This window comes from Babylonia areolata, chromosome 22 (genome assembly GCF_041734735.1).
Source record: "Babylonia areolata isolate BAREFJ2019XMU chromosome 22, ASM4173473v1, whole genome shotgun sequence".
NCBI lineage: Eukaryota > Metazoa > Mollusca > Gastropoda > Neogastropoda > Buccinidae > Babylonia > Babylonia areolata.
The window spans coordinates 26,412,977-26,440,584 of NC_134897.1; the positions used below are offsets into that span (position 1 = coordinate 26,412,977).

At 42.3% G+C, this 27,608-nt stretch overlaps 1 protein-coding gene across 1 annotated transcript; it reads left to right on the plus strand.

Annotated features, from left to right (window-relative positions):
* Nucleotides 1–27,231, plus strand: LOC143297084 (solute carrier organic anion transporter family member 2B1-like). Its single transcript, XM_076609256.1, has 14 exons — nt 1–82; nt 4,363–4,526; nt 11,028–11,268; nt 11,865–12,031; nt 12,434–12,527; nt 12,875–12,904; nt 15,454–15,540; nt 16,053–16,352; nt 17,879–18,043; nt 20,600–20,783; nt 22,215–22,294; nt 23,239–23,386; nt 24,133–24,197; nt 26,840–27,231. The coding sequence occupies exons 1-14, from the start codon at nt 1–3 to the stop codon at nt 27,229–27,231; spliced, it is 2,199 nt and encodes a 732-aa protein (XP_076465371.1).
* The last annotated feature ends 377 nt before the right edge of the window (nt 27,232–27,608 follow it).

The following is a 27,608-nucleotide window of genomic DNA, read 5'->3' on the forward strand; positions in this document are numbered from 1 at the left end:
ATGGAAGGAGAGTCCAGTGGGTGTGTCGGCAACACCACACAACTGCTGCAGTCTGAGGCTCCAGCTTCCTCCACAGACACAGGTACTGGTGACAGACATAGGTACCGGCTACGCAGATACAGACACAGGTGCTGGTTCCACAGACACAGAAATAAGAACTGGTGCTGCAGACATGGACATAGACTCAGCGTTGGAGAAGTGGACATTTTGGACTCTGTCTGTCTGTCTGTTTTTTCTGTGTGCCTATCTGTCTATTTGTTTATCCAGCACATAGATTTTCAAAACATGACGTCCGTATTTTACTGGTTTTTTTCTCTCGTCATAGAGAAAAAAAGCTTGACAAAGGTCTCTATTATGAATACAATTTGGATGTTCCCTAGTCCTGCGATGCATGAGGCAATCAAAGTGTTCCAGCCGTACCATCGAGCAGCACATTTCACCATATGAAGATCTGCTGACACCAGTTAAGAAAGGAAAACTACGTTGGCATGGACACATGACAAGATCCAAAAGTCTTACTGGAACAATCTTCCAAGGAACTGTTGTGGGAGGGAGATAGAAGGGAAGACAGAAAAAAACAATGGATTAACAACACTGAAAAATGGAAAGGAAAGTTATTTCCAGAGACCCAGGATTTCACACACAACTGTGAGATCTGAAGGAATCCGATCCACAGTTCTGTGAGTGGCCCCGATGACTCATCATAGACTTGTTGAGGGAAAGAAGATAGAAAGAAAGAAATATAGACTTGTAGTCAAGTGCTCAACTGGCTACTTACTGTAGTTCAACTCACAGCACATGCCGTAAAGCGGACGACAGTTTCACTGCAGTGATGGTGTCCAACCATTGACATGAGGAGGTAACTCCTGTGGCATAAGGCTATCAAGTAAGTTGTCTGCCGGTCACTTTCCGAGGTGCCACCCTCAAGCACACATGGAGCGTGTCGCATACATAGTCTGCTGCATAACATTCCACTGCAGTGTTTTCTCTTCTCCTCTTCTTTATCTTCTCCTTCTTTACTTAACTATTGTAAATAAAACAATAGAAAAACCCTTCGTGACTGGCTTCTACATGTCTCTGGCCGATGCATGGATCTTTTCTATCCTTTCACCTTCATACTCTTTAATTCAGTAAATTAGTGGTTCCTTTGTACCGTCCCCATATGATATACCACTTTGGTGCTACAAAAGTGGCATCGCCGACAGGATAAAGATCCATGACACTTTGATCCAAAGTTCTTCCAAGAATATTCCTTTTCCTTTTTACCTCCTCATGTCAATGGTTAGACACAGTCACTGCAGTGAAACTGTCATCCACTTTACGGCATGTGCTGTGAGTTGAACTACACTAAGTAACCAGCTGAGCACTTGGCTACAGACTTTATCTTGTGTCGTTTTCGTTATAAACTGCACAAATGGATACGTCAGAATGTTATAACTCGGAAAAGGTCACGAACTCAAACTGAAACAGCTGACCCCCCCTGGATACAACAGCAAGTCACTTCCTCAACTGTCTTGTGGAGGTGGCATCGCCACCGTCAACAGGGACATCTTGGAGTCTTCCCTTTCCTTCTCCCATAACCACGCCTTTCCGCATGCTACTTCTGAAATGCTCAAAGTCACTCTCAATGTTCCCAGTCACTCAATCATCTTATGTTGTCTCTATTGCCCTCCTCCTAGTTATAAAAACAACCTAACGTCTTCTTTGTTTCACGATGAGTTCTGAACACTACTTGATTACTACAACCTTCGTACTAGCATACTTATCATCCTCGGAGATTTCCATTTTCATTTTGACAACCAAACTTCCACTGATGTCAAGCGCCTATGTCTGTCTCTGTCCAATCATCCTCTCAGCTCGTCACAGAACCAACACACAGATCTGGCCATAAGTTGGACTGGCTCATCGCGCGTGACTCTGATGCCATGATTGCATCAGTGACTGTAATTGACAAACTTTCTTCCAACCATTCTGCTGTCATATTCTCGCTTAATATTTCAAAACCTACCAAAATAAAATAAAATCCGTTACTCGTCGCAACCTGAAATCCATCAGCATTAACACTTTTTCTTCTCAAGCTGCTGAACGCCATTCCAAATTTTCTTCCCGTACCGACGTCTCTACACATTACAACACTGTCCTCTCTCAACTGCTGGATGAACGTGCACCACCCACTCCCCACATGCTCCCTGATAGACCTTCCACCCCATGGCACACACAAAACATTCGACTTGCAAAACGCATGGCGATGAACAAAACTGAAAGTCCACAATCAAACATTCCGAAAACAAATAAAGTCAAACATATGATCTCATCAGCAAAGACAAACTTCTTTTCTTCTCAAGTTCTCAATGCCACATCCACCAAATCTCTTTACTCTATCATGTCAAATCTTCTCAGTACTGAAAAAAAGACTCCTCTTCCTTCTGCTAACACTTTATCTGAACTCCCCAGTGTCTTCTCCTCTTTCTTTTTTGACAAAGTCCAAAATATTTGTACCATCTTATACCAAATGCCCTTCTAACCTGCTCATCCTGATCCTCAGTTCAACGGCACCCCTCTCCATTCCTTTAATCCATTGACTGCAACAGAAATCCATGAAATCCTGAAAGAAATGACAATGAAATCCTGTGAGCTCAATCCTATACCAGTCTCGGTCTTTTCCTAGTGTGTCTCACAGCTTCTTCCCACAATCACCAATATTTTCAACTCATCCCTTCTCACTGGAACGTTTCCATCCACTTTCAAAACTGCAATCCTCCAGCCTCTTCTGAAGAAACCCAACCTTGACGCAAACATTTTGAAAAACTATCAACCAGTTTCTAATATTCCATTCCTGTCCAAACTCCTTGAAAAAGCTGTCCTGAAGCAGCTCAACAACCACCTTTGTTTCAATAATGTCATCCACCCATTTCAGCCTGCCTATCGCACTGACCACAGCACCGAAACAACTCTCCTCCACATCCTGAATAGCCTGCTGCTAGCGTCCGACTCAGGACAAATTTCCCTTCTCACTCTTCTCAACTTGTCAGCCGCCCTTAACTGGTTCAAATCTTTTCTCACTGATCGATTCCAGTCTGTCATTGTTGATAATTTCCAGTCTGAACCCGTTAAAAACGAACATGGAGTTCCACAGGGATCTGTTTTAGGCCCAGTGCTCTTCACACTGTACACTGCTCCTCTCGCTGAAATTATCAACCGCCATAATGTCATTCATCATTCTTATGCTGATGACACTCTAACTCCAGAAGAGTGATACCCCTGAAAAATTGTCGTCGCTCTTGCAAGAAACATCCAACTGCTTCCTGGACATACAAAACTGGATGACTCTAAATAAGTTACAATTGAACGTGGACAAAACTGAAGCAATGATCATAGGAACTAAACAAAAACTCTCTTCCATCACAACTGACACAATCAAACTTGGCAGTACATCCATCCCTCTTTCCACAAATCTGCCCCTTCCTATCTCTGTTGCTGCCTTCACCTCTCACTCCATCTTGCTCTCTACAATCGGCTTCGGATCCACTGTTTACGCATACCCAGATTCAAACATTCAACTGTTGGCTGCCGTTCTTTCTCTGTCTCTAGACCTTGCAATTGGAATTAACTTCCTCTTTCGCTTCATCAGGTTTCTACACTCAGCTCTTTCAAGTCTGGCCTTAAAACCCACCTCTTCCCAAAATAGACTCCCTTCCCTGCCTCTTCCTTGTTTTCAGTTTCTCCAGTTTTAGAGTTATGGATGCGTGTGAATGACTGGTGCGAAAGTACTTTGATTTGTGTCTGCACAAGATTCAGCGCTATATAAATATTATTATTATTATTAAATCAGACAGGTTTTACGAAAATTTATTCTACAATTAACCATATCATTAACTATTTTACTAACCGCCATTCAGAAACAGCTTGTGAATAAATCGAAGGTTTATGTTGTGTTTGTGAACTTTGAAAGGGTTTTCGATCCAATTTCTCGGAAATTGCCAATTTCTTTGAAAAACTAAATAAAAAGCAACTTAAATCCGTATATTGAAAAGCATGAAAATGAAAGTTAAAGTAAGTGAAGAACGAAATTGTCAATGTTGTGATGTGTTCTCATGCAGTTAAGCAAGGTGACGTGTGCAGCCCGGTCAACCTTCTTTGTATATCAATGAGCTACCTTTGGAGATAAATGAGAATGAGCGTCATGGGGTAACTCTTGACCTTTAAGAACTGTTCATGTTCCTTTCTCCTGGTGATATCATGTTGTTATCCACAATGGCAGTCGATCTCCAGACACTATTCAATATCTTGCATTCAGCAGCAACTAGACTTGAGTTAAAAGTTAACATGGACAAGACATGAATTCTGGATGTCTCCATGCAGGGCACACAGATGGAACGGAAACGGAAGTGACGCAGTCCTCCAGCCAGTGCAGCATGCTGGAATTCTGTCATGCACTTGGCAGGAAAAGTCCTCTGACCTTCACCTTGGCTTCGTCCCTGTGTGCTGTGACCCAGTTTTGCATGGTAGCCTTTATAATGTCCCAGGTTGGTTTGTGTCGTGATGTTTTGTATGCCACATAAACAGTTTTCATTGGCTGCACCAACAACGGCTACATACAAGAATAAATCGGATCATCATTTTGAGGCAATCATCATGGCATAAATTCTTAAAACAAAACTTTTCGTTTAGGATATCCCAGGTGATTGTATTTTTGTATATTCAAATACAACCATGTGTTTTATTTTGCAGAGACAAAACTATTCTGCTCCAGTCTAACAAAAGGGAGGGTGGACAAGTTGCACTCTTATTTTCAAGTGATACACTTTCATTGGCTAACGCCAGGTCTGCTCCAAAACACTATGATCTTGATCTCTTATCGAATCTTATCATTAGGTTATTGAGAGTGGATGCTAACCCAGACAAGACTAAAACTAACGTGTTCCATTTTCGTAAATGTCGTTTATTCATTACGTACTTTGGTGCTGCATTTAGTGGAATGAATAGCTCTGAGGGGATATATTAGCCCATCTGGGGCTGTATTCAAGACAAAAATCATTTTGCCTGAAGGCAAGTTATCCTTGACAGGGCAGGGACCCGCGGTTACAGTTTGCCTTGAAGGCCAGGTTATCTGCTTATTCAAGACACACAAAGTGCACTCAGGCAGCAAACCCGTGATCTATGAATAAAAATCCCGGGGATTCCCTTCTGTGCATGCTCTTTTACTTCGCACCGCTCCACAGTGAAAAAACAAACAAACAAGAAAAAGGAAAACAACAACAACAAGAAAGGCAAGGCCTTCAAGACTCACTTGTGATACACTTAAAAAAAATCTAATCGTTAAAATGTGTTCTGTATTTGTTATTATAAAGCTTCGGGTTAAAAAAAAAACAACAAAAAAAACAACAACAAAAAACAAAACAAACTAACTAGATTCGAACCCCACGTGTTCGGGTGAGAAGAAACTGTCTTACCCATTACACTATTGTGGACATACTTTTTTAAGGGCGATAAATCAATTGCAGTATTCTAAGTGAGAACGCTGTTTAAATCATATTATTCTGGTGTATCTTGGGCATTCAAAAAATCTTTAAGGGCAATAAAAAATTCTTTTTAAGTCCGCGGTAAAGGAGACGTGGCTATCGCGGCAATCACACTGCAACATTTAACCGTTTTCTCTAGATCTAGATAGATGTACAAGTTTAGTTACACTCGCCGGGAATGTAGTATGACACGGTCGATTCAATTTCTCTTTTATGTTCATTCTAGTTTTATAGTTTAAAAGTTTATATGAAAATTGAGTATTTTGTTAAACTAATAACATGTAGAGCCAAGTACAAGTACTTCTAAACGTCGTATGAAGTGAAAAGGACTTCATTTTGAGAAAAGTCAAGACTGGAAATTTTTTCGTTTCATCGTGATCAGTTCAAGGGTATTAACTCACATGGTTTACAATTTTTATCTGTGAATTCTGACTGATTCTGTGGATATTTTTATGGCAGTTTGGGGCATAATCCAGTAAGTGATGAGGCATTCACAAACCTTTCTCTGAATAAATATTTAACAATCTCCTTCTCCAACTTTCCATCACATGTTATCGTGTATTGTCCATTGAATATAGGATTGAACGGGCAGGTCAACAACTTGAAACAAAATGGCGTCGTTCGCGTTCGCGAAGAATATGAGCACGTGCTTTGAATGTGTATAAATATGTGTACGCAATTGATTTTTGCCCATGACCTTCAGGGCTCAGCCAACAGATCTGTAAAGTCCACTCGTCGTATTGATTTTTAGTATTTTCCGAAAAAGACCACTTGGGCAAATGAACATAGTGAAAGCCCTGTACACTGAGAGTAAAACACACAAGCTTTTTATGTATTGAGTATATTTTCAAAATGTAATGTTTAAGATGAGAAAGATTAGTTTAAAGCAAATTAAGTCCCCTAGCATTAATTACAGATTAATTTCCCTTTTTTACTATCTGCACCAAAACGTTTGCAAAATAAATAAAACTTCCATGCTTAGCAAAAGAAGTTCCTGTTTGAACAAAAAAATGATAATAATGACTGCTCTTGTTGTTGTGTCGAATACCAGATCAAAGTGCCGAGTTTAAAGAATTAAAAAAAAAAAAAATAATAACAGTAAATGCAGTTTGCATATAATTTGGCTTCTTTTTATATATATTTTTTTGTGCCCATCCCTGAGGTGCAATATTGTTTTAAACAAGATGACTGGAAAGAACTGAATTTTTCCTATTTTTATGCCTAATTTGGTGTCAACTGACAAAGTATTTGCAGAGAAAATGTCAGTGTTAAAGTTTACCACAGACACACACACACACACACACACACAGAGACACACACACACACACACACACACACACACAGACAACCGAACACCGGGTTAAAACATAGACTCACTTTGTTTACACAAGTGAGTCAAAAAAGCTTCAATGGCAAAGCATCGATTAGAGTCAGCATCTGTCAAATCTAGGGGCCACTTCCACATTCTGACACATTGTCCTCCCTGCTTTACAGCTAATTGCAAAAATGAACTAAAATAACGGAGTCAGATACAAATATTTCTCTGGAATGAACGAGTTTTGATGATCTGCAAACATGAGGCATTCCAAATCTATTGTTTGCAAGTGCAAGTGGTGAGCTGTGATCATTTTTGGCAAACATCTAAAGGTAAGTTGACTGGAAACGTTGTACATACTTTCAATTATTTGTTCTCGTAAGTTCATCAATCGAAAATTGATTTATAACGCTTCAAGAACAAAGACATTTGGTGACATTTCTGTTGTCATTACTAGTTCATCCAGGCCTGGTCAGAGCGTTGGGTTTATCCGAGGATCAGACATCTGCAGATGTGGTGTACATGTTTGGATCTGTCCACATAAGTTTCTGTTCAACATCCTGAACAAGCTGCACGTAAAAAACTAAGTTTTACTGCTGCCGGGCCATGACGTCACTTCCGACTGTCAACATGGATCCTGTTTGCACGGGTCTTAAAACATGAGTTGTAATATTGATAGTATTGTTAAAGCCCCATGGCTTTTTTCCCTCAGTATAGGTGATACTGCTACAGACTGCAGCAAGACAAAGAGAAGTCAATGTTTGTTTATTTCTGAAAAGATTTTTCTATAATACTTTCTATCTGGCGAATTAAATCTTACTTTATCGATATTAAGCACTCAAGGAAATGTCTGGGTGTAGAAGTGACAATGCAGATCACAATGACGTCATTCTTAAATATGTTCCCCTGCTTGTTCCCTCACTCCTCCTGATCCCTAACTGTCAAAAATTTTCTTCTGGGGCAGAGCACGTCGCCACAGTTCAACACCACCTTTTTTTCTTCTTCTCTGTCTGCAGGTGTATCTATTTCACTATCAAAGTGTTTGTTTTCTGGTGAAGTTTGAAAGGGACAACCCTTTTGTTGCCATGGGTTTGTTTCTTACAATTCAATGCCTTAAATTTCATATGTTATGGTTTGAATATAATATCTGCTGTAAGTAAAATGTTAGATAATACTTCAACTAATCAGTCTCTCTGACTGCAAAAAGCACAAAAAGTACGGATCCCCCCCCCTCCCACCCCCACTCTCCCCTGCAGCACTTGTCCTGTGTGCAGCACGTATTGCCAGAGCGACTGATGTCTCATATTTCACAGGAAACAGACATAATGATATAATGTTCACATGATTGTTTCATCTGAGAGGTACGCTTTGTGATGTGGACAGCATTTAATGAAGTGACTCTCATGACTCCCTTTGATCTGTTAATTTAAGAGAATTATATTGTTGTTGTCTTTAATGCATGCTTGTTTTTACTATTTGATATGTATCCATTATAATTTTCATTTATTTTTACTATTTCTTTATTTATTCATGAAGAAAATCTGCTTACTGCTACTTGGCCAAGATGTCAATTTAGAACCTGTCTGTAAACATGTGTGTGTATCATTTTACATGATTGGCAAGTAGGATAAAGACCAGGATTTTGCGACTGGTGACTCATTTTTCACACAAACCAGATATGTTTAAATTAATGTTCACATGATCATTTCATCTGAGACTTGTGCTTTTTGATGCGGACAGCGTTTAATGAAGTCACACATGTGTCAGTTGAGTATCTTTCAAACCACTCTTTGACGTGGAGAACAAATCAGTTGACAAACAAAAAATAATAATATTGTTGCTGTCCATGCTTGATGTTTTCTTGTTTTTAACTGTTTAATATGTATCAATTTTTTTCTTCTTAAAATCTATTTATGTAGCCTGGTGTTTTGCTGTCTGTGATAACTGCAATGGCTTAACTTCATGACACAGGCTTTGCAGAGGACATTTCGCAATTGACCAACTGATCTTCACTCCTGCATTGATACAGGCGACACACCATTCAAAATCTAAATGAAAGCCCATTCTAAACAAATATTCTAAATATTTATAAAACCAAATCTATGTATCATTTACTGCCAGATTATGTCTGTTGTGCTTGCACATACTCAGATGATTTAGAAGCACACTTGATTTTAACTTAATTTTACGTCATCCAAACTGGTTCCACCTTGAGGATTACGTCATTGACTCACTTGTGTAATTAAAGTGAGTCTATGTCATAACCTAGTGTTCCGTTTCTGTGTGTGTGTGTGTGGTAAACTTTAACATTGCCTTTTTCTCTGGAAATATTATGTTTGCCAATACCAAATTTGGATAAAACATAATAGGAAAAAAAATCTTTACAGTCATACCAATGATAGGTTGTAAATCTCCCGAATTTAGCCCTATTTCCAAATCATTAACAGTTTATTTCGTTGATGTTTGGTCCGGATTCCGAAAACCGCTGTTACCCCTATGCAGCTTCCCAATTGTCTAGTGAGAATACGCTATGACCTCGTTGCAAAGAAACAGACATTCTGGACAGAACACATACAGTGACAATAACTACATTATTGACGTGTTTACTGTATGAATATTCTAAAGTGGACACTGAATTAAGTAGAATGAACAGAAAAGATTTGAATCGACCATTTCACTGCCTCGTCTACACGGCGCTGGTCAGTGCAGATCTTGACAAAACATGTTGCAAAGCCTGACGCGATGGCAACGTCTCCTTTACTGCCGAATTAAAAGAATTTTTTGAATAATCATGAACGCGTTTATTGCATATGAATGTTTTAAAGTTGATACCGAATTAACTAGAGTTAACAGAAAAAAGAATTTTAACGGAAAGTTCTTCTTTACCTGGGACTTGAAAGAAAAAGTTTAAATGTCCAAGATATACCAAATAACATGATTCAAACCACGTTATGACTTCAATTGCTACTGTTGATTTATTCCGCTAAAAGAACATGCTCAAACATTTTTTTTAACGTCATTAGTGAGACCGCGTTAATACAGTGGGTAAAACCACTCATTCTTGACCCAAACATCCGTGGTTCCAATCTGCATTGAAGTCTTTTTTCGCGAAGCTGAATACAATTATAATAACGAATAGAGAACTCATTTCAACAAACTAATTTTTGATTTTTATAAGTTTTTTTTCTTCTTTAAGTGTGTATCACAAGTGAGTCTTGAAGGCCTTGCCTTTCTTGTTTTGTGTTTTCTTCTCATACAATGATATATTCTTAAGTTCTGTATGTGGTCCCTTATCAATAACTCAAACCACCCTCTCATAGCGTTTGGAGCAGCAACTAAGACTGACCACCAGCCAGAACCTAAAGAAGGCCAAACAGTTCAACTGTGGCTGATGAGGTAAGGTTTGCTGTTACACCTGGAAGGTCCTGTTTATCTCTGCTGGCAAAGCAGCGTCTGTCATGGATGTAAAGTACCTCATGAGAGTTACAGTCACGACCACAACTTCGGCACTTGGAAGTGCTGCCTTTTGATGTTCTCCTGGCACTGTTCTTCTTGCTAGTGCACTTTGCTTCAGCAGCCCCCAGAGCTACTCTCCCCTTTGTAGACCACTGCTAAGCTCCTGTCTCCAGTGAAAGCAATAACATGCAGTGTCTTTCCACCCTTCAACGTCCATGTCCAGAGATGTCTTGTCTCTTTTGCTTGAAGAGAAGATGGGAACGCCCTTGTAAGCTCCCACCAGAGGCCTGTTCCCTGTCCAGTTCTAGTCTCATGTCAAATTCCTGCATAAGCACAGGGTGGTGTTGACTGGGTGATGTCATGGAAAATTGCGATGGACAGACTCATTTGCTGGTTTGTGAGGGGGGTGTTTAAAGCATAAAGAGTGTGTATACCTGTTCTTAATTTCAATTTACTATTTAATGTGTTTAGAATGCTCCTGTTAAGACTTTTTCCTCGCTTGTTTAAGCACCAAACCAATAAAAATTCAGTTGAGTTTCAACGCTTCCAACAGCTCATGAAATGTACATTTTCTTGTATCTTGATTCTTAACTCTTTCGTGTGTGTGTGTGTGTGTGTGTGTGTGTGTGTGTGTGTGTGTGTGTGTGTGTGTGTGTGCACTCACACAACTGCACACACGTTGTTTTACATGCTGCCAGCTCATGAATCTTTTTGAATTCTTTGTCCTCCATCAGATAACGTCCCTGGAAAAAGAGTTTGGTTTCACGTCCTCTCAGTCGGGGCGGATCTTGGCGTCGGGAGAACTCGGCAGTCTGTGTTTCATACTGCCCTCTAGCTATCTGGCCTCACGGTTGCATCTGCCAAGTTCCATGACCTTGGCCGCTGTGATCTTTGGCCTGGCTAGTGTCATGGCCGGTCTGTCGCGTTTCATCTTCCCCGTGTCTGGTGTACACAACAGCTCTGTTGTTGGCGCAGGTGAATCGGGACCTTTAGCATGTGTGTGTGTGTGTATGTGTGTGCGTGTGTGTGTGTGTGTGTGTGTGTGTGTGTGTGTGTGTGTGCGCGCGTGCGTGCGTGTGTGTGTATATGTGTGCGTGAGAGAGAGAGTTTGTGTGTGTGTGTGTGTGTGTGTGTGTGTGTGTGGATATGTGTGTGTGTGTGTTTGCTTGGTTGTGTGTGTACAGTTATTCAGGCATATTCCCTTCCATTCTTGCATTTTCCTCGTGAAGCACATAGAGCCCTAACCCATTCCAGAAGAACGCGATTTTGAAATAATAAAAACGATAATGATAATGAAAACGATGGTAAATGGTAGTGGTGGTATTATTATTGTTGTTGTTGTTGTTGTTTTTCTATCATTTCTATCATTATCATAAAATATAGAAGAATAATATGGAACAGAAACGTAGTGGTAGTATCATTATTATTAGAATTTCCTGTCATTGTTATCATTATTATAACATATAGAAGAAGTATATGCCACAGAAACGCAGTAGTAGTAGTAGAATAATTATTTACTGCTACAATTATCATTATCAATATCATCATTGTCATTATCGAATCCATGGCAGCCGACATTGGCCCGCCGTTGTGCTGGTTGGGGCAGGACGGGGGAGAGGGGGAGAGGTGTGAGGGTGTGGGAGCCCTGAGGAATGGAACCCTGGACAGTGGAGGGGCCACACAGTTGGCCTACAACCCACGGGCCTTCCCCGTGTACGTCTTCCTCATCGTCTGCCAGGTGTGTGTGTGTGTGTGTGTGTAAGCACGTACGTGTGTATAAAGTATATGTGTGTTTCTGTGTGTGTGTGCACGTGCTAGCGTTTGTGCATGCGATTGTGCTTGTGTGCACGTGTTTGTGCATATGTAGGTATGCATGCATGTATGTATGCATCTCTGCATGTTAGTATGTATGTATGTGGGTATCCGTGTATGAAAAAATACAAATAATAATCATTTACTTATTTAACTTCCATGGGCACACACACATATACACAACACACACACACACACACACACACACACACACACACACACACACACACACACACACACACACACACACACACACACACACACACACACACTTAATCGCATGTACACACACACACTCATGCTGTTTAACGTGGAATCTTATGGACAGGTGATACGAGGAACCATGGGTGTCGTGAAATTCCCCATGTTCGTGGAATACATTGAAAACAACGCCAAGAAGACCGACACTGGATTCTACATGGGTGAGGCAACAGGGAGCAGGGAAAGGAGAGTATTCGGAATGACAGAGAAAACAGAGGGAAGTGTCGTGGTTGGGGTAGGGGGGGGAGAGAGAGAGAACCCCTCCTACCCCCCACTCTCTCCGCCACCACAGACCATTCCTTCATTGCTGTGACAGTGAGAAGCTGAGTGTCGCTGGTGTGCCTGTTAAAACCCCTTTGAGTGCCTCTTTCGTATGCCTTAATAACTGTTTTGGCTATGCCATGTTGTCACAAGTCATGATATTCTCATTCTTCATCGTTGATATAAATATTTGGTGGGGTTTTCAATAACATGATACGGTAGTGTTTTACAATGTTTTGACTTCCAGCATTCTGGATAGACGTACCCCGTTTGGAAGGTAAGTGTATACTGTGAAGACAATTTAAACTTGTGTGGAGGTATTGTCACAACTCGTGACTATCTCGGGTAGAGTCTTTTGTTTTGTGCATGCCTTTCGTGACTACCTCGGATAGAGTCTTTTGTTTTGTGCATGCTTTTCTTCCGTATCATGTGATCTGAGTCGTAGGACCAGAGGCGTTTCCTTAGTTCCGTTCCGTCATGTGTCTGGTTGGCATTTGGGGCTTTTAGCACAGTCTGATGGCACCCTCATGTAAGGATTGGGTTTCCTTTGGATGGCCGTTGATTCTGTGTTATTGGTATTCTGTATGCTTCAGCTATGAGGGTAAGAATACCCTGCTGGGCCTGTCTCGTTTGTCGTCACCAGGATCAGGATGGTACTAGCCTTCCTGGTGGAAGTTTTGCAGTGTCTTTGATGAGCTAATAGTTTAGCTTATCAGTGTTTTCTGTGTCACCATTTACACTCGGTTGATAAATTCTGGATCATAGGACCAGGGACGTTTCCTATGGTCGGTTCTGTCATGTGTGTCTGGGAGAGCCACTCATCGCCCACCTCTTACAGTGTCAATAGATAATGACTGTAAAGTTTATTTTTAACAGGTATCATTTCAATTATCAAACGGGCAATTTATTTTCTTCCATGGAAATGGGAATCGAAAAAAAACTTATTTTTCTTGTGTCTTAATCCATCGCTTTCATTTTTTCAAGCAATATCAGTGTGGGCATTAATTCAGTTATTTTTGTCCATGTATAAGAATGATAATAATAATGATAATTAGTAGTTGTATAGCACTGAATCTTGTGCAGACAAATCACAGCGCTTTCACACCAGTCAGTCACACGCATGCATAACTCTAGACTGAAAAAACGACTGAAAAACAATGAAGGGGCAGGAAAGGGAGGCTATCTTGGGAAGAGGTGGGTTTTAAGGCCAGGCTTGAAAGAGCTGAGTGCGGAGACCTGACGAAGCGAAGGGAAGGTGGGGGTTGGGGTTGGAGTGGGGGCGCGTGGGGGGTGGGGGGGTGGGAGACTCAGTCTAAATGCAGGGTCCAGAGACAGAATGATCGGCGGCTGACGGTGGAGTGTTTGAATCTGGGTATGAACTTTTGGCAACATTGAAGGGGGGTGTCAATGTTGTGCAAATGTCTTGTCATTCGTTGTGACAGTTTTTGTGTGTTTCAAATTTAGAATTTGAACTTGTGTAATCACAGTGAATCTACAGACCATGTGCGCATGATCCTCTCCAGTCAAGGGTTTTCAAGGTTATTTCCTCTGGATGATGTTCACGATGGACTGCCGTGTTTGTTGCTTTACGTATGCTATGTGCGTGGTGAACATCTCCTCTGAACTGAACACGACGTAAACCTAACGAGGGAGTTCGTTGTTGCTTCTCGTTGAGGTGCTTGTCATTCGCGTGGAACATGTCAACTGGTGGATGTGTCTCGTGCTATGGATCTCGTTATGGCTGGTGAGTTTTGGAGTGGACTTGATTTGACCCTTCATGTTCCTTCCTTTAGATGTTGTTCGTGTCGGAATACCGTGTTTGTTGCTTGACATATGACATGTGCCTTATGAACATCTTCACTTCTGAACTGAAAACGACGTAAACCGAACGAATCATCGGCTGGAAAAAGGATTCAAAATATTGAGGCAATGTGCGGACTGTTTTATCATGATTCATTTTTGTTATTTGTTTAGTTATTGAATTTAAAGTGTATCGAATGTCTTGATATAATAGTGTTTTTTTAATAATGATATTATATATATATATATATATATAACATTTTTAATTCCGTAAGTCTGTCTGTTGTATTGTCTGGGCGTTAGATCTGGGTAGGGTGTTGGGGTTCTTGTCCTCCCCTCTTAGAGTGGACGTGACACGTGTTTGTGTGTTCCTCCGATGTAGTAATTCGCCAACCGATTCTCGACAGTCTGAAAAGGAAGTAAACATGTAAACAGGATTCTTCCAGGGTAGATATTTCAACATGTACATCTTTCTGTCTCAGATGTTCCCAGTATGAGCTTTATTTTCTTGTGATAAGTTTATAGAACTTCTTTAAAATCTGGACTATGCTGTCCACTAATTCTTAGACAACGATACTACGATACCTTGATACCTCTAACACACCTTCATTCTCAGACTGAATGCACACTGAAGACAGATTTTCAATCTTTTTTTGTTGATATTAGTCTGCGGTGTGTGAGTTCCGAAATTATCCTTTCTCTCCAAAACACTTCCGAATAACATCAAACAGTTGCATTGTCACATCATAGCTAGGAGTATTAAGAAAGAACATACCAAACTATATTTCAGCAAATGAATGAGCAGTGACTAGCTTAGTGAACCCACTGAGCAAAGTTATTGTTCTGGCACATTTTGTTACCAAGGGTCATTCCATAGGGCAATCAAAGGGGTACATGAATAAACACTAATGTCTCTGTGTGCCCACAGGAATGAACACTGGTGTCTAAGTGCCTACAGGAATGAACACTGGTGTCCGTGTGTGCCCACAGGAATGTATGAACACTGGTGTCTCTGTGTACCCACAGGACTCGTGGCCTCAGTGACAATGCTGGGACCGGCCGTGGCCTTTCTGGGGGGCGGGGCCATCAGTAAACTGCACGTGTCCCTGCAACGTGAGTTCTTCCTCTGCACTGTACACCACTCTGCATTACGCTGTGCTAGACTGTGGTACAGTCTGTTGTTTTGGGTTTTTTTTGTTGTTTTTGTTTTGCTGTTATACTGCGTTACACTGTGTTGCACTAGCCTGTGCTAGGCTGCGATAAGACAGTTGCTTTCTGCTGTTATACTGCATTATACTAAGCTGTGGTAGACTGTAATATAGACCGTGCTGTTTTCTGCTGTTATACTGTGTTATACTGTGCTTCTCTACATTGTGCTAGACTGATACAGACTGTTGCTTTCTGCTGTTGTACTGTGTTATAATGTACTGCACTGCTCTGTTTTCGACTGGAAAAAAAATGCAATGTTTTCTGCTGTTAGACTGATTTATGCTGTGCTGCACTGGGCTGTTGTGATATAGACTGTGTGGTTTTCTGACGCTATAATGCATTATACTGTGCTGCACTGTGCAATGCTATCCATCAATCTACCCACCCACCCATTGCATGTCCATCCCCTGTGACAGCCACGGACATAGACCCGACACACCCAGACTGGGTGGGCGCCTGGTGGCTGGGCTTCCTCATCTTTGGCTCCCTGGCTGCTGTGGCGCCTGTCTTCCTCTGCCGCTTCCCCCGACACCTCCAGCCTCCTCCCCCGCCCCCCTCACCACCTCTACCTCCACCCACACCCTTCTCACCACCTCCCCTGTCGTCGCTGCCTCCGTGCAGAGAGAGTGAGAGCAGTCAGGAGGAGGGGAGGTCAGCTGGCCCGAAGCAGGAGTCGTGTCCCTTGCTGGCCCGACGTGCTGTTTCAGAGCTGAGAGGTGAGGCATTCTCGTTCTTTGTCTTCTGCACGAGCCATGGTGGAGCTGAGAAAAACAACTCACAAACAAAATGCACACACATACAAATACGACTATATCGTGGACATAACCGATTAGAACTTGAAAAATGGCACTGTTCTTTAGTCTGTTCTCTTGGTAAGAATCTAATGATATCATTATCTTTCTTTTTAATTCACTTGTGTAAACAATGTGAGTCTATGTAATAACTTGGTGTTCGGTTGTCTGTGTTTGTGTGTATGTGTCTCTGTATTTATGTCTCTGTGTGTCCGTGGTAGACCTTAACTTTGTTATTTTCTCTGGAAATACTAGCTCTGGCAATACCGAATTTGGATTAAACATAGTGGGAAAAAATATGCAGTCATATCAATAATGGGTAGTAAATCTTCCGGCTTAAGCTGTATTTCCTAATCATGAAAGGTTTATTTCGTTGAGGGTCTGGGTCGAAAAAAATCACAGTGAATATTTGGGTTTGAAGACTGCATGACCTCGTTTATCTTGTTCACAATTTAAATAAAAGAACTCCAAATTCAGGATAGAACACATACAGTGACACTAACTGCACCATCGACGTGTTAGCTACATATGTATATTTAAAGTGGATACTGAATTAACAAGTAGGAACATAAAAGAGAAATTGAATGGGCCGTTTTATAATTTCTGTAAGTATTTCGAATACGGGTCTCCGTAGATCTCGAGAAAACGGCTACATATTTCGGTGTGCCTGAGGCGATAGCAACGTCTCCATTACAGTGGATCTTAAAGAATTTCTTGAATAATTGAAATGTGCCAAAATAACATGATTTAAACAGGGTTATCACCTCGAATACTGTCATCGATTTTTCACAATAAAAAACCTGTTGTTGTTTTTTTAAATAAATATTATTCTTTTAGCTGCATTGGTATGCACGCATTAGCGTTGTAATTCATGTGTACTTACTCTCGACCAGAAAATGCATGGTTCGAATCTACTATCATGGCCCCTACTCCATCCCCCCAATTATATTTCCTCCAAAGCGTTATGATATCAAATACAGAATACATTCTAACTTTTTTTTGACTGGACAAAGTGTGTATCACAGGTGAATCTGAAGGCCTTAATCTTTTCTTTTATGCCCCGGGACTCGGTGGAGGAAAGCATACATATGTATATCATTACCCTGGTTCAATAAAATTTCGGTTCATTTCGTTTCGTTTCCATGCTACCCCTTCAGGGTTTTTCCTGTGTAGTGTACATAAACTGTTTTCATGCAATGTCTTCAGGGTTTTTCCTGTGTACTGTACATTAACTGTTTTCATGCCGTCCCTTCAGGGTTTTTCCTGTGTACTGTACATTAACTGTTTTCATGCCGTCCCTTCAGGGTTTTTCCTGTGTACTGTACATTAACTGTTTTAATGCTGTCCCTTCAGGGTTTTTCCTTTGTACCGTACATTAACTGTTTTAATGCCGTCCCTTCAGGGTGTTTCCTGTGTACTGTACATTAACTGTTTTCATGCTGTACCTTCAGGGTTTTTCCTGTCTGTTGCACGGCTGATGATGAATCCAGTGTACGTGCCTCTGGTCCTGGCATCGTGTGCCATAGGATTTGCCATTCAAGGCATGTACGTGTTCATGCCCAAGTACATGCATGACCAGTTCCAGATCCCCGTATGGAAAGCCAACTACATCATGGGTGAGTGATAGACTGGGTCTTTTCCGTACAAGATCTGTGTGTTTAGAAGTGTTTTGCATTTCACATTTCCCTCTGTCTGTGCTTCTTTCTCTGTCGTACTGTCTCTGTCGGCCCCGTTGTGTAAAACAAGGGAATGATTGTAAAAGATCTGTGTAGTTTGAAGTGTTGTGGTACCGGTCACATCTCTATCAGTTGGTGCATCGTTTTCAGCCTGTCCCTTTCTCTGCCTCTCTGTGTTCGTCTCTGTCCTTCTGTGACTCTCTGTTGCTGTTTCTGTCTATCTGCCTGCCTGCATGTCTCTGTCTGTCTGTATACATATGTAGGCATGATATCTCGGTACTTATCTGTTCAGGCAGTATATGTTGTTCACTTCATTGCCAGCTTCCAAATTATTGTTGGACAGTGCAAACATGCATGACGTTCCTTGTTATCAGTTAAATGTGACTGTGATGGTCATAGACTCACGTTATCTTTGAATTGGTGTGCCTTGTGAAACCAGCGGGTCTGTTTTATTAAAACAAAATATTTAAGTTGTATTTTATTGAGGTTTTTCGAAGTTGTCGTCTGTCAGATAACTCTGTTCAGGTTACCCGTAAGAAAACATATTTGTGGTCTTCATCCTTGATTCACATGTACGACAGTATTTTACGTTTTTGTGTGACGCAATCTGTGTATGACGTCTTCTTTAAAAGGGTGTGATGATATGATATGATATGATATGGTATCGTTGCAGACCTATATTTAGGCTTCTCAGCCTTTAGTCTGGTCTTAGTACTCGAAGTCTTTTTATCACAAAAGTCCAATACACTTTTTCTTGTTTCTTTTTCCTTTTACCGCAGTTTGTACATGCGGTCCGCCCAGTGATTGTCCAGCCTAGCTTTGAAAGCGTTGAGAGAGGGGGCGCTGACCACAGAATCTGGTAGGGCGTTCCACGGGTTCACCACCCGGAAGGAGAAGTAATGCTGGCGCATTCATGTTGTTGTTGGGGGAAGGAGGAAGACTTAACTGAACTTGGAAAGGAGGAGCAGGGATGACATGGACTGTATATGTTGTGCTGCACGGTGTTGTGTTTATTCTGTGTATCATGTGTGTGTTTTTGACCCACATTCATCCGCCTTGGACATAATTGACTTTGTCAATGTTCTCTAAGATTATTTCCTTTGGATGATGTTCGTGTGGGGCTCCCAGGTTTGTTACTTGTCATGTGCCTTGTGAACATCTTCACTTCTGAACATTGAAGCGTTGTGCTTCGTGTGGATTCTGGGTTTTCGTGTGGAGTGTTGGCGGGACGTGGACTTCTGTGCTGTGGTCTGATGACCAGAAGAGGTCTGTGCTTTACTTTTGTTCTGTGCTGGATGTGACCTCAGAACTTTGAAACACGCCATTTAAGTCATGACCTGACCTGCTTTAGTTCCCATTATCAAAAATTTAGATGGTTTCGGAAAGCCAGAGTTTGGAATATTTTGTGATGGAGGGAGGTTGTTCCCTGAAATAATCGTAATTCATGTTTTGATATTAGCAACTCATGAACAATATTTTTGAAGCACTGGGACGTGCTGATGTGGATCTAAAATATGAATTGAATATAAAAGTTTTTTTTAGCACTGGATGTACAGGTACAGGTAAGTAATAGTGTGAAGCTAAATCACGCTGGATAAACGTGATTGACTGCTTGTTGCAGTTAACTTATATTAGCTTTGTTAAGTTAAGGTGTGTGAATAATTGAATAACTTCCTAGAGTGGAAATGACTGAGTGATTTGTTTTGTTTCTTTTGTTTCTATGTGAGATGGTAAGGTTATGATCACGTACCCGATCCCTGGTGGGAGGTAATTGAAAAAAACAAGATTTGAAAAGTTGTAAATACTTAAAATCAATTTAGTTAAAAAGGAGGGAATTTCAAAGTTTGTTGAGACTGAGCTAGTGAAAATGTGTATGCATCTTTGAATGTTATTCATGAATAAGTGTGAATTGAACACATGAGCTTCTGACATTGTCACTGAATTTTTCTTTGCTTTTCCCTGTCAGTGCACCACGGGTCAATGTGACATCGACTGTGTGATGCACTGCACTGCTCTGTACTGGCCAACATGGGTTAACGTGACAAGGAATGTCTGTTACACTGTACTGTACTGACCAACATGAGTTAACTCACTCAGTACGGCCAGTCCTCTCTTCTCCTCTACACAGACACCTCGGATGTCCAGTGGGTGTCTGAATGACCCAACCTTTAGCTTCCGTCGTCAGAATCGTGGTATTCTTTGTCAACAAACACCTCTTCAGTATAAGAGCCTTCCACTTGCGGCAATATTTTGATGGTGGTAATTGGGGTGAAACGCTGTTAACGTCGTCTCTTTCGCCGTTCGTATGGAGTGAGTTAATGTGACCAGGAATTTATATTGCACTGCATTTGTTATTGTGATAAGGAATGTCTATTTCACTACTCTGTACTGACCAACATGGATTAATGAGACAGGAATGTCTATCACGGTGTACTATACTGACCAGCACAGATTACTGAGACTAGGAATGTCTATTGTACAACACGGTACTGACAGGAGGGGCAGAGCTCAGTATGGGCACCAGCGGGTTCCTGGCAGGGGGCTGGCTGACCAAACGCCTCAAGCTGACCCGCCATGCTATGTACACACTGACGACGGCCGTCATCGGGCTGAACGTGCTCGTTGTGCTGGCCATGATGTTTGTCAGCTGCCCTCAGGCCACCCTCACTGGAGATCCCGGGTAGGAGGTGTAGTGGGGGTGTTTGGTGGGTGATGAAACAGGGTGGAAGTGGCTGTGTGTGTGTGTATGTGTGTGTGTGTGTGTGTGTGTGTGTGTGTGTGTGTGTGAGCATGTGTGTGTGTGTGTGTGTGAAAGGAAATCTTCAGTTGTGCCAGAACCATCTTACCATTAGCTCGATAAGCCATCCAAGCAAAGTTATGCTGAAATCTTACTGAACAGACTGAAACATGAAACAGACCATTATTGTTGAAGAACAAGCAGGCTTTTGGACAAGACGGAGCACCTTCAAACAGCTTGAGCAAGAATCTGAGTAATCGAAGAAAATTATCTCCAGCACCAACAAAACCTGTATTACATAGTTGTCGACTTTAAGAAGGCCTTCAACATGGTGTACCATGAGGGAATTCAACATTATCCAACCTTGTCCTGTGATCGAACTGTACAACAAGGCCACAGAGATTGTACCCCCAAATGATAACAAGGGAAACTCATTCCACACAATGGTTGGAGTGCGTCAGGGATACATACTGTCACCCACCCTCTTCTGGGTCATTCTGGAGAGGATTATGGAAGATGCCTTGGAAGACCATGAAGGCACAGTTTCCATTTTGGGATGAACGATCACCAGTCTGCGTTTTACAGATAATGTTGATGGTCTCGCAGGAGGGAAGATAAGATGAATGAGAGGATGACGTGTTTGTGTATGTATGTCTGTATTGTGGGAACAACGGAATATTGGAACGTGTAGTGTGTATATTTGTGTATGTATGCGTGTGTGTGTGTGTGATGGGGGGGGATGGGCGTATGTGTGTGTGTTTGTATAAGTGATTGTGTTTGTGTGTGTGTGTGTGTGTGTGTGTGTGTGTGTGTGTGTGTGTGCGCCTTGGAAGCTGCGATACATAGCCTAGGGTGCTGGGTAATTTTGGAGATGGTGCGTCTGTGTGTGTGTGTGTGTGCGTGTGTGTGAGGGCTCGTGTACTTTTATGTGTATTAATTGTTTGCGCCTTCATATATGTAAAACTGCATGTTTGTTGCATGTTTGTTACGCATGTGTGTGTGTGTGTGTGTGTGTGTGTGTGTGTGTGTGTGTGTGTGTGTGTGTGTGTGTGTGTGTTACATTTATTTGCTTATTTGTTTATTTATTATCATTATTGTCATTTTAAAAAATATAATTTCTTCTTTTTTATCTTTGTTGTAGTAGTTTTTTTCCATATCTAAATATTAATTTCCTTTTTATTTGTTTATTTCTTTCATTCTTCTCTTATTTTCTTTTTTTTCTCAAGGCCTGACTAAATGCGTTGAGTTACACTGCTGGTCAGGCATCTGCTTGACAGATGTGGTGTAGTGAATATGGTTTGTCTGTCACACCTCCTTGAGCTACTGATACTGATACATACTGATACTGATACTAATACTGTGTGTGTGTTGCAGAGATTCCACAACCTCACACAATTGCTCCCTTCCTTGTGCATGCCCGGAAGAGGTGTTTCCGGTCTGTGATCGCGAGTCTGGTGTGACGTACTATTCGCCATGCCATGCCGGCTGTTCAGTATTGCATGATGGTGTAAGTCTGTCTTTACCTCCCCTTCCTCCTGCTCTGTCCAGTCTCTGTGTCTGTCTGTCTGTTTGCCTGTTTGTGTCTGTCTGTGTCTGTCAGCCTGCCTGTCTGTCTGTGTCAGCCTGCATGTCTGTGTCTGTCTGTTTCTGTCCTCTTTCTCCTCATACCACACAGGTCTCTCGCTTTCTCTCATGTCTCATTGTTTTCATTTTCTTCTGTTTTGTTTACATTTTATCACCTTTTTCTCCATTCATTTCAGATTCCACCATCTGTATTTTGCTAAATTGAGCATGAGCAGTCCATGCAATGCTTCACTCTGACCATTAAGTAACGAATTACTTATAAGGTCAGTTAAACGTGTATTGAACAAATACTTCCAATTTAACGTGTATTAAAGAAGTGCTATATTCGTACACGTGCTTCGCTGATTGTTTGCTTCCTGCAGGTATACAAGAATTGCAGCTGCACCACATCAGGACAGGCATATGCCGGCGAGTGCATGGCAGAGTGCACATCATTGTACTATTATTCCTGTTTGTTCTTCATCATGATTTTCATCATCTCTGTAACTTGGCCTCTGCACTATCTGCTGCTGGTCAGGTCAGTGTGTGTCTGTCTGTGTGTGTGTGGTTAGTGAGAGGTAGAGAATGCATGCCAGTGTGTCTTGGTGAAATGATTGTCATATGTGTGATGTGAGTTCAAGCAAGCTGTTCATATCCCTGACACACGCAGTAGGGAGGGCAGGGAAACGAGGTTCGGGTGAGAAGGGAGACAAGGAAACACAAACATCAATCATGTCCATGAAGTAAAGGGACCGATTTAGTGTCAGACACGGTCATATGACTGCACAGTGGGACCCACACCAAGTGTACATGTCTGACACATGTCCACGCGCAGACAGCGTGAGGCAGCACCACGGTCACGTCCTGGGCTCCCGCTGTCTGTCACATGCACACAACGTGTGGGGGATGTCACAGGCACACAACGTGTGGGGGATGTCATGGGCACACAACGTGTGGGGGATGTCACAGGCACACAACGTGTGGTGGACGTCATGTGCACATAACGTGTGGGAGACGTTGCAGAGAGTGGAGAAGAAATACGGACACATGACCAGTCATATGCAACACACATTTTTGACATTGTAACCATTATTGGATGACATGCAGGTTAGGTTTGATCTCTGTGGCAGACTCTTTCAACTCAACTGAGGGACATTGCTTTGAGGAGTGGCTTACAAAAAATGTGGCCAAAGGACACCCAGCTTTGTTGGTTGTGGGCACCAAGGTACAGCATGGCGTCATTCGCCAGTCCCTTTTCCCTGTGGCTTTCGAGCTCAGTTAAGCCAATGTTCTGGGACAGCGTGGACCATCTGTATAATTGGGGCTGTGCTGAATCATGTCTTACTAACTGGTCTGACCATTGCCATGAACTGCAACCTGACCCCACCCTGTGAAAAACATGACCATAAGGCGGCATATTGATGCATCGTTAAATTCAACCTCACGATCTGTACGAGACACCAGATCCTCGCCAGGATGACGTGACTGCTGGCTGGTTGCTATGGAAATACATTGTGGCCTGAAAGTGGTATGGCAGTGGTGTATACTGGTGTATAATTGGGGCAGGCAGTGGTGTATACTGGTGTATAATTGGGGCTGTGCTGAATCTTATCGCTGCTTCTGACATCAAACGCTGTCTGCTTTTCTGTCTCTCTCCTATCTCCCGTATCTCCCTAGCACAAGGCAGGGTTCACAGGTTCAAATTCTCACACATGGTGGTTGTGTCCAGGTCTGTGCCCACGTCAGCAGCAGGTCTGGCCATTGGATTCAACGAGTTCCCCGCAGGAATCATTGGTAAGTATGCAGATAAGTATGATAACGATGATGATGTTGATGATTATGATAATGATGATGACAAAGATGTTGATGATGATGATAGTTGTGACAACTACATGGCTGGAAGAAAGAAAACAACAACATGAATAAAAAATAAAAAAAAGAATATAAGAGAAAATAAATTCGATTTATGTCACTTTTTTGGAAATGCATTTCAACTTATATCAGTATATCCACTAATATCAACAAATAAATACACTGAAGCAGTCCACACAACGTGTCATGGAGCTGACCAATGTGTGGAGTTGTATGGGATGACCTGTGACTTGACCTGTGCCTGTTGACCTGGACTCTTGCTGCACGACCTGGAGGTCCGGTTACTCCAAAATGTCCCACAATATTGTGAGGAATTTCAGTTGGGTGAACATTGCCATTCTTGAAAGGTGTCTCTTATACAGGAAGTTGATGACAAGTATATATATATATATATATATATATATATAATTTTTATATATCTATGTATACACGCGTGTGTGTGAGAGAGAGAGAGAGAGAACCTGCTATTCAACGTGACAGCATTTACAATCATTAAGAGCAGCTATACTTGCCACACTACACATTAACCTTTCCTGGCTATCGTGGGTCGTACATGACCCAGAAGGGTACAAAAACGCAAAAATCTCAGCCAATTCTTAATATTTTTCTACGAAATTTCAGAAATGCTTCCTACACCTAAAAGGCCAACTTTTGCCAAAAAATGAAAAAAATTCATTAATTGGTTAATCAGTAATTAAAGGTGGCGTTTTAACTACACATGGACGCTTGTGTGGGTCGTGTGTAACCCACGCTTTTTAAAGAGGAAAAAACATGGTCACCCCTCGAAAGCTCGTGTGGGTCATGCACGACCCATACCTTTTTAATAGTGATTTCAGAAGGTTTAATTTGCAGTTAGTGAAAGAAAATAAAGAAATTTTCCTTTCAATAGCCTCACTACCCCACTACTCTCCCACTACCCCGCCCCCCCTCCCCACCCCATCCCTTTCGCCTGTCTTCAGCCATAACCCCCTTCCATCCCCTTCTCTAACAGCATGTACCTGTGTGACTGAATATCTTTGTGCGTGTACAGGATGCTATGAGTCATCTCTCTCTATATATATATGTCTCGCTGTCTGTCTGTCTCTCTGTGTCTCTCTCTCTGTGTCTCTCTCTCTGTCTCTGTCTCTGTCTCTCTCTCTCTCTCTCTCTCTATCTATCTATCTATCTATTTATGCAAATGTCTGGAACAGAAGAGACATTATTCTTGAGACCAAGCTAAAGGTCTACAGAGCAGTAGTTCTCCCCACACTACTGTACGCCTGCGAAACTTGGACAGTGTACCAACGACATGCCAAGAAGCTGAACCACTTCCACACAACATGCCTCAGGAAGCTACTGAACATCAAGTGGCAAGACAAGACCCCAGACACAGAGGTGCTCGCAAAAGCCACCCTTCCCAGCATCTTCACCATCCTGATGCAGTCCCAGCTTCGCTGGGCTGGACACGTGGCGCGCATGCCAGACCATCGGCTGCCCAAAAGGCTCTTCTATGGCGAGCTGCAACAAGGGAAGAGATCACACGGAGGTCAGAAGAAGCGTTTCAGAGATACTCTGAAAGTCTGTCTGAAAGCGTTTGATATCAGCCCTGACTCCTGGGAGGAATCTGCAGTGGACCGTGACAAATTGCGTGCTGCTGTGCACAAAGGCGCCAAGTTGTGCGAGGCCAACAAGACTGCTGCAGCTGTTCAGAAGAGGCAGGCCAGAAAGTCACGGGCAAACAAGCTCCCTGACAAGGGTATGCCTGTCTTTGTCTGCCCCAACTGTCAGCGAACATTTCGTGCGCAGATTGGACTATTCAGCCATCTGCGCATTCACAGATAGATTCATGAGCATCCTCCCCCCCACCCCACCACCACCCTCCGCCCATCCCCCAGCTGGATGACAACGATGGTCATCATCGATCTCGATGGACACACCACACCATCTATTTATCTATCTCTGTGTGCATAAGTAGGGTTTGCATGTATGTGCATGTGGTGTTATGCGTTTGTGTGTGTGATCAGTTGTGTGTGCGTGTGTCTGAGTGTGTGTGTGTGTGTGTGTGTGTGTGTGTGTGTGTGTGTGTGTGTGTGTGAATGCGTGAGCATGTGTTTCTTCTGAATGTATCTGTTTGTGTGAGTCTGTATGTGCATGTGCGAGCGCATGTGTGTGTAATCGGTTGTTACGATATGTTTTCATTTTCTATATTTTGTTATAAGCTTTGGGGGAATATACAGGTTTTTGTCTCTTTACAAAGTGTGGGTCGTGCACGACCCACACAAGCTTTGGAGGAATATACAGGTTTTTGTCTCTTTAAAGGTATGGGTCGTGGACGACCGACATGAGCTTCCGTCTGTAGTCAAAAACGACAGTGCTATGGGTCGTGGACGACCCACATGAGCTTCCGTGTGTAGTCAAAAGCGACAGCCAGCGAAGGTTAATGCCCATCTCATGATGAAACACTGTACCATTATCATTTTGTGTACCTCCACTCCCTGTGTGATATGACACGTTCTGCACCCCCCTCCCTTACACCACGTGTTTTCAGCACCCTGTGTTGATTGATGGATCTTTCTATGTCTCAGCAAAAATGGTAGGACCCATGATTTTCGGGGGACTCATCGACTCGTTCTGTGCGCACTGGAAGACGCCATGCGGAGTGAAGGGCCAGTGCTCCGTCTACAACAGGGAACGGTTTCGGATGAAGATGCATCTGTACAGCCTCGTCTCCACGGTGATGGCCATGGCCTTCATCCTCCTCTCCTTCCTGCTCTACGTCTGCTGTCCCTGCTTCTCCACCTTCACGTCAGAGGGCGCTGGCAGCGATGAAAAACACGCGCCAACAGAGGGCGAGGGACTTGACAACAATCCACCACAGGAACTGCAGACCCTTCTGACGTCACAACACACTGACGCTATCACCGTGCTGAAGGGAGGCAACACCGACACTGCTGACACTGTTCCTGCCCACCACTGAACCCTCGGCACAACCCTCGTCACCATGCCACAAGTGATGGTTACCTGCTGGGAATGAGGACAGTGTTGTTGAGCTGATACAGTATCATCACTGAATGAATACAGTGTTCGAGGTGGATAACCAGAGTTAGACAACTGATAGCCATGACAGCGTTTCAGTGTCAGAATGGAATGTGCTCGTGATTTTGCATAGGATTTAGTGTTTATCTACGTATATCTTTTTTAAGATGTAAAACGGTTGCCTTTTATTCTTATTTTTGCAGTCACAGTAGCTGTTCATCATGCTAGGCACTGTCGAATGCTTCTCTAAGATCAACACAATTCCATGAAGTCAACCTCGCTTAATTGTGACCTTATCTACTGCTCTTTTAGAATAAA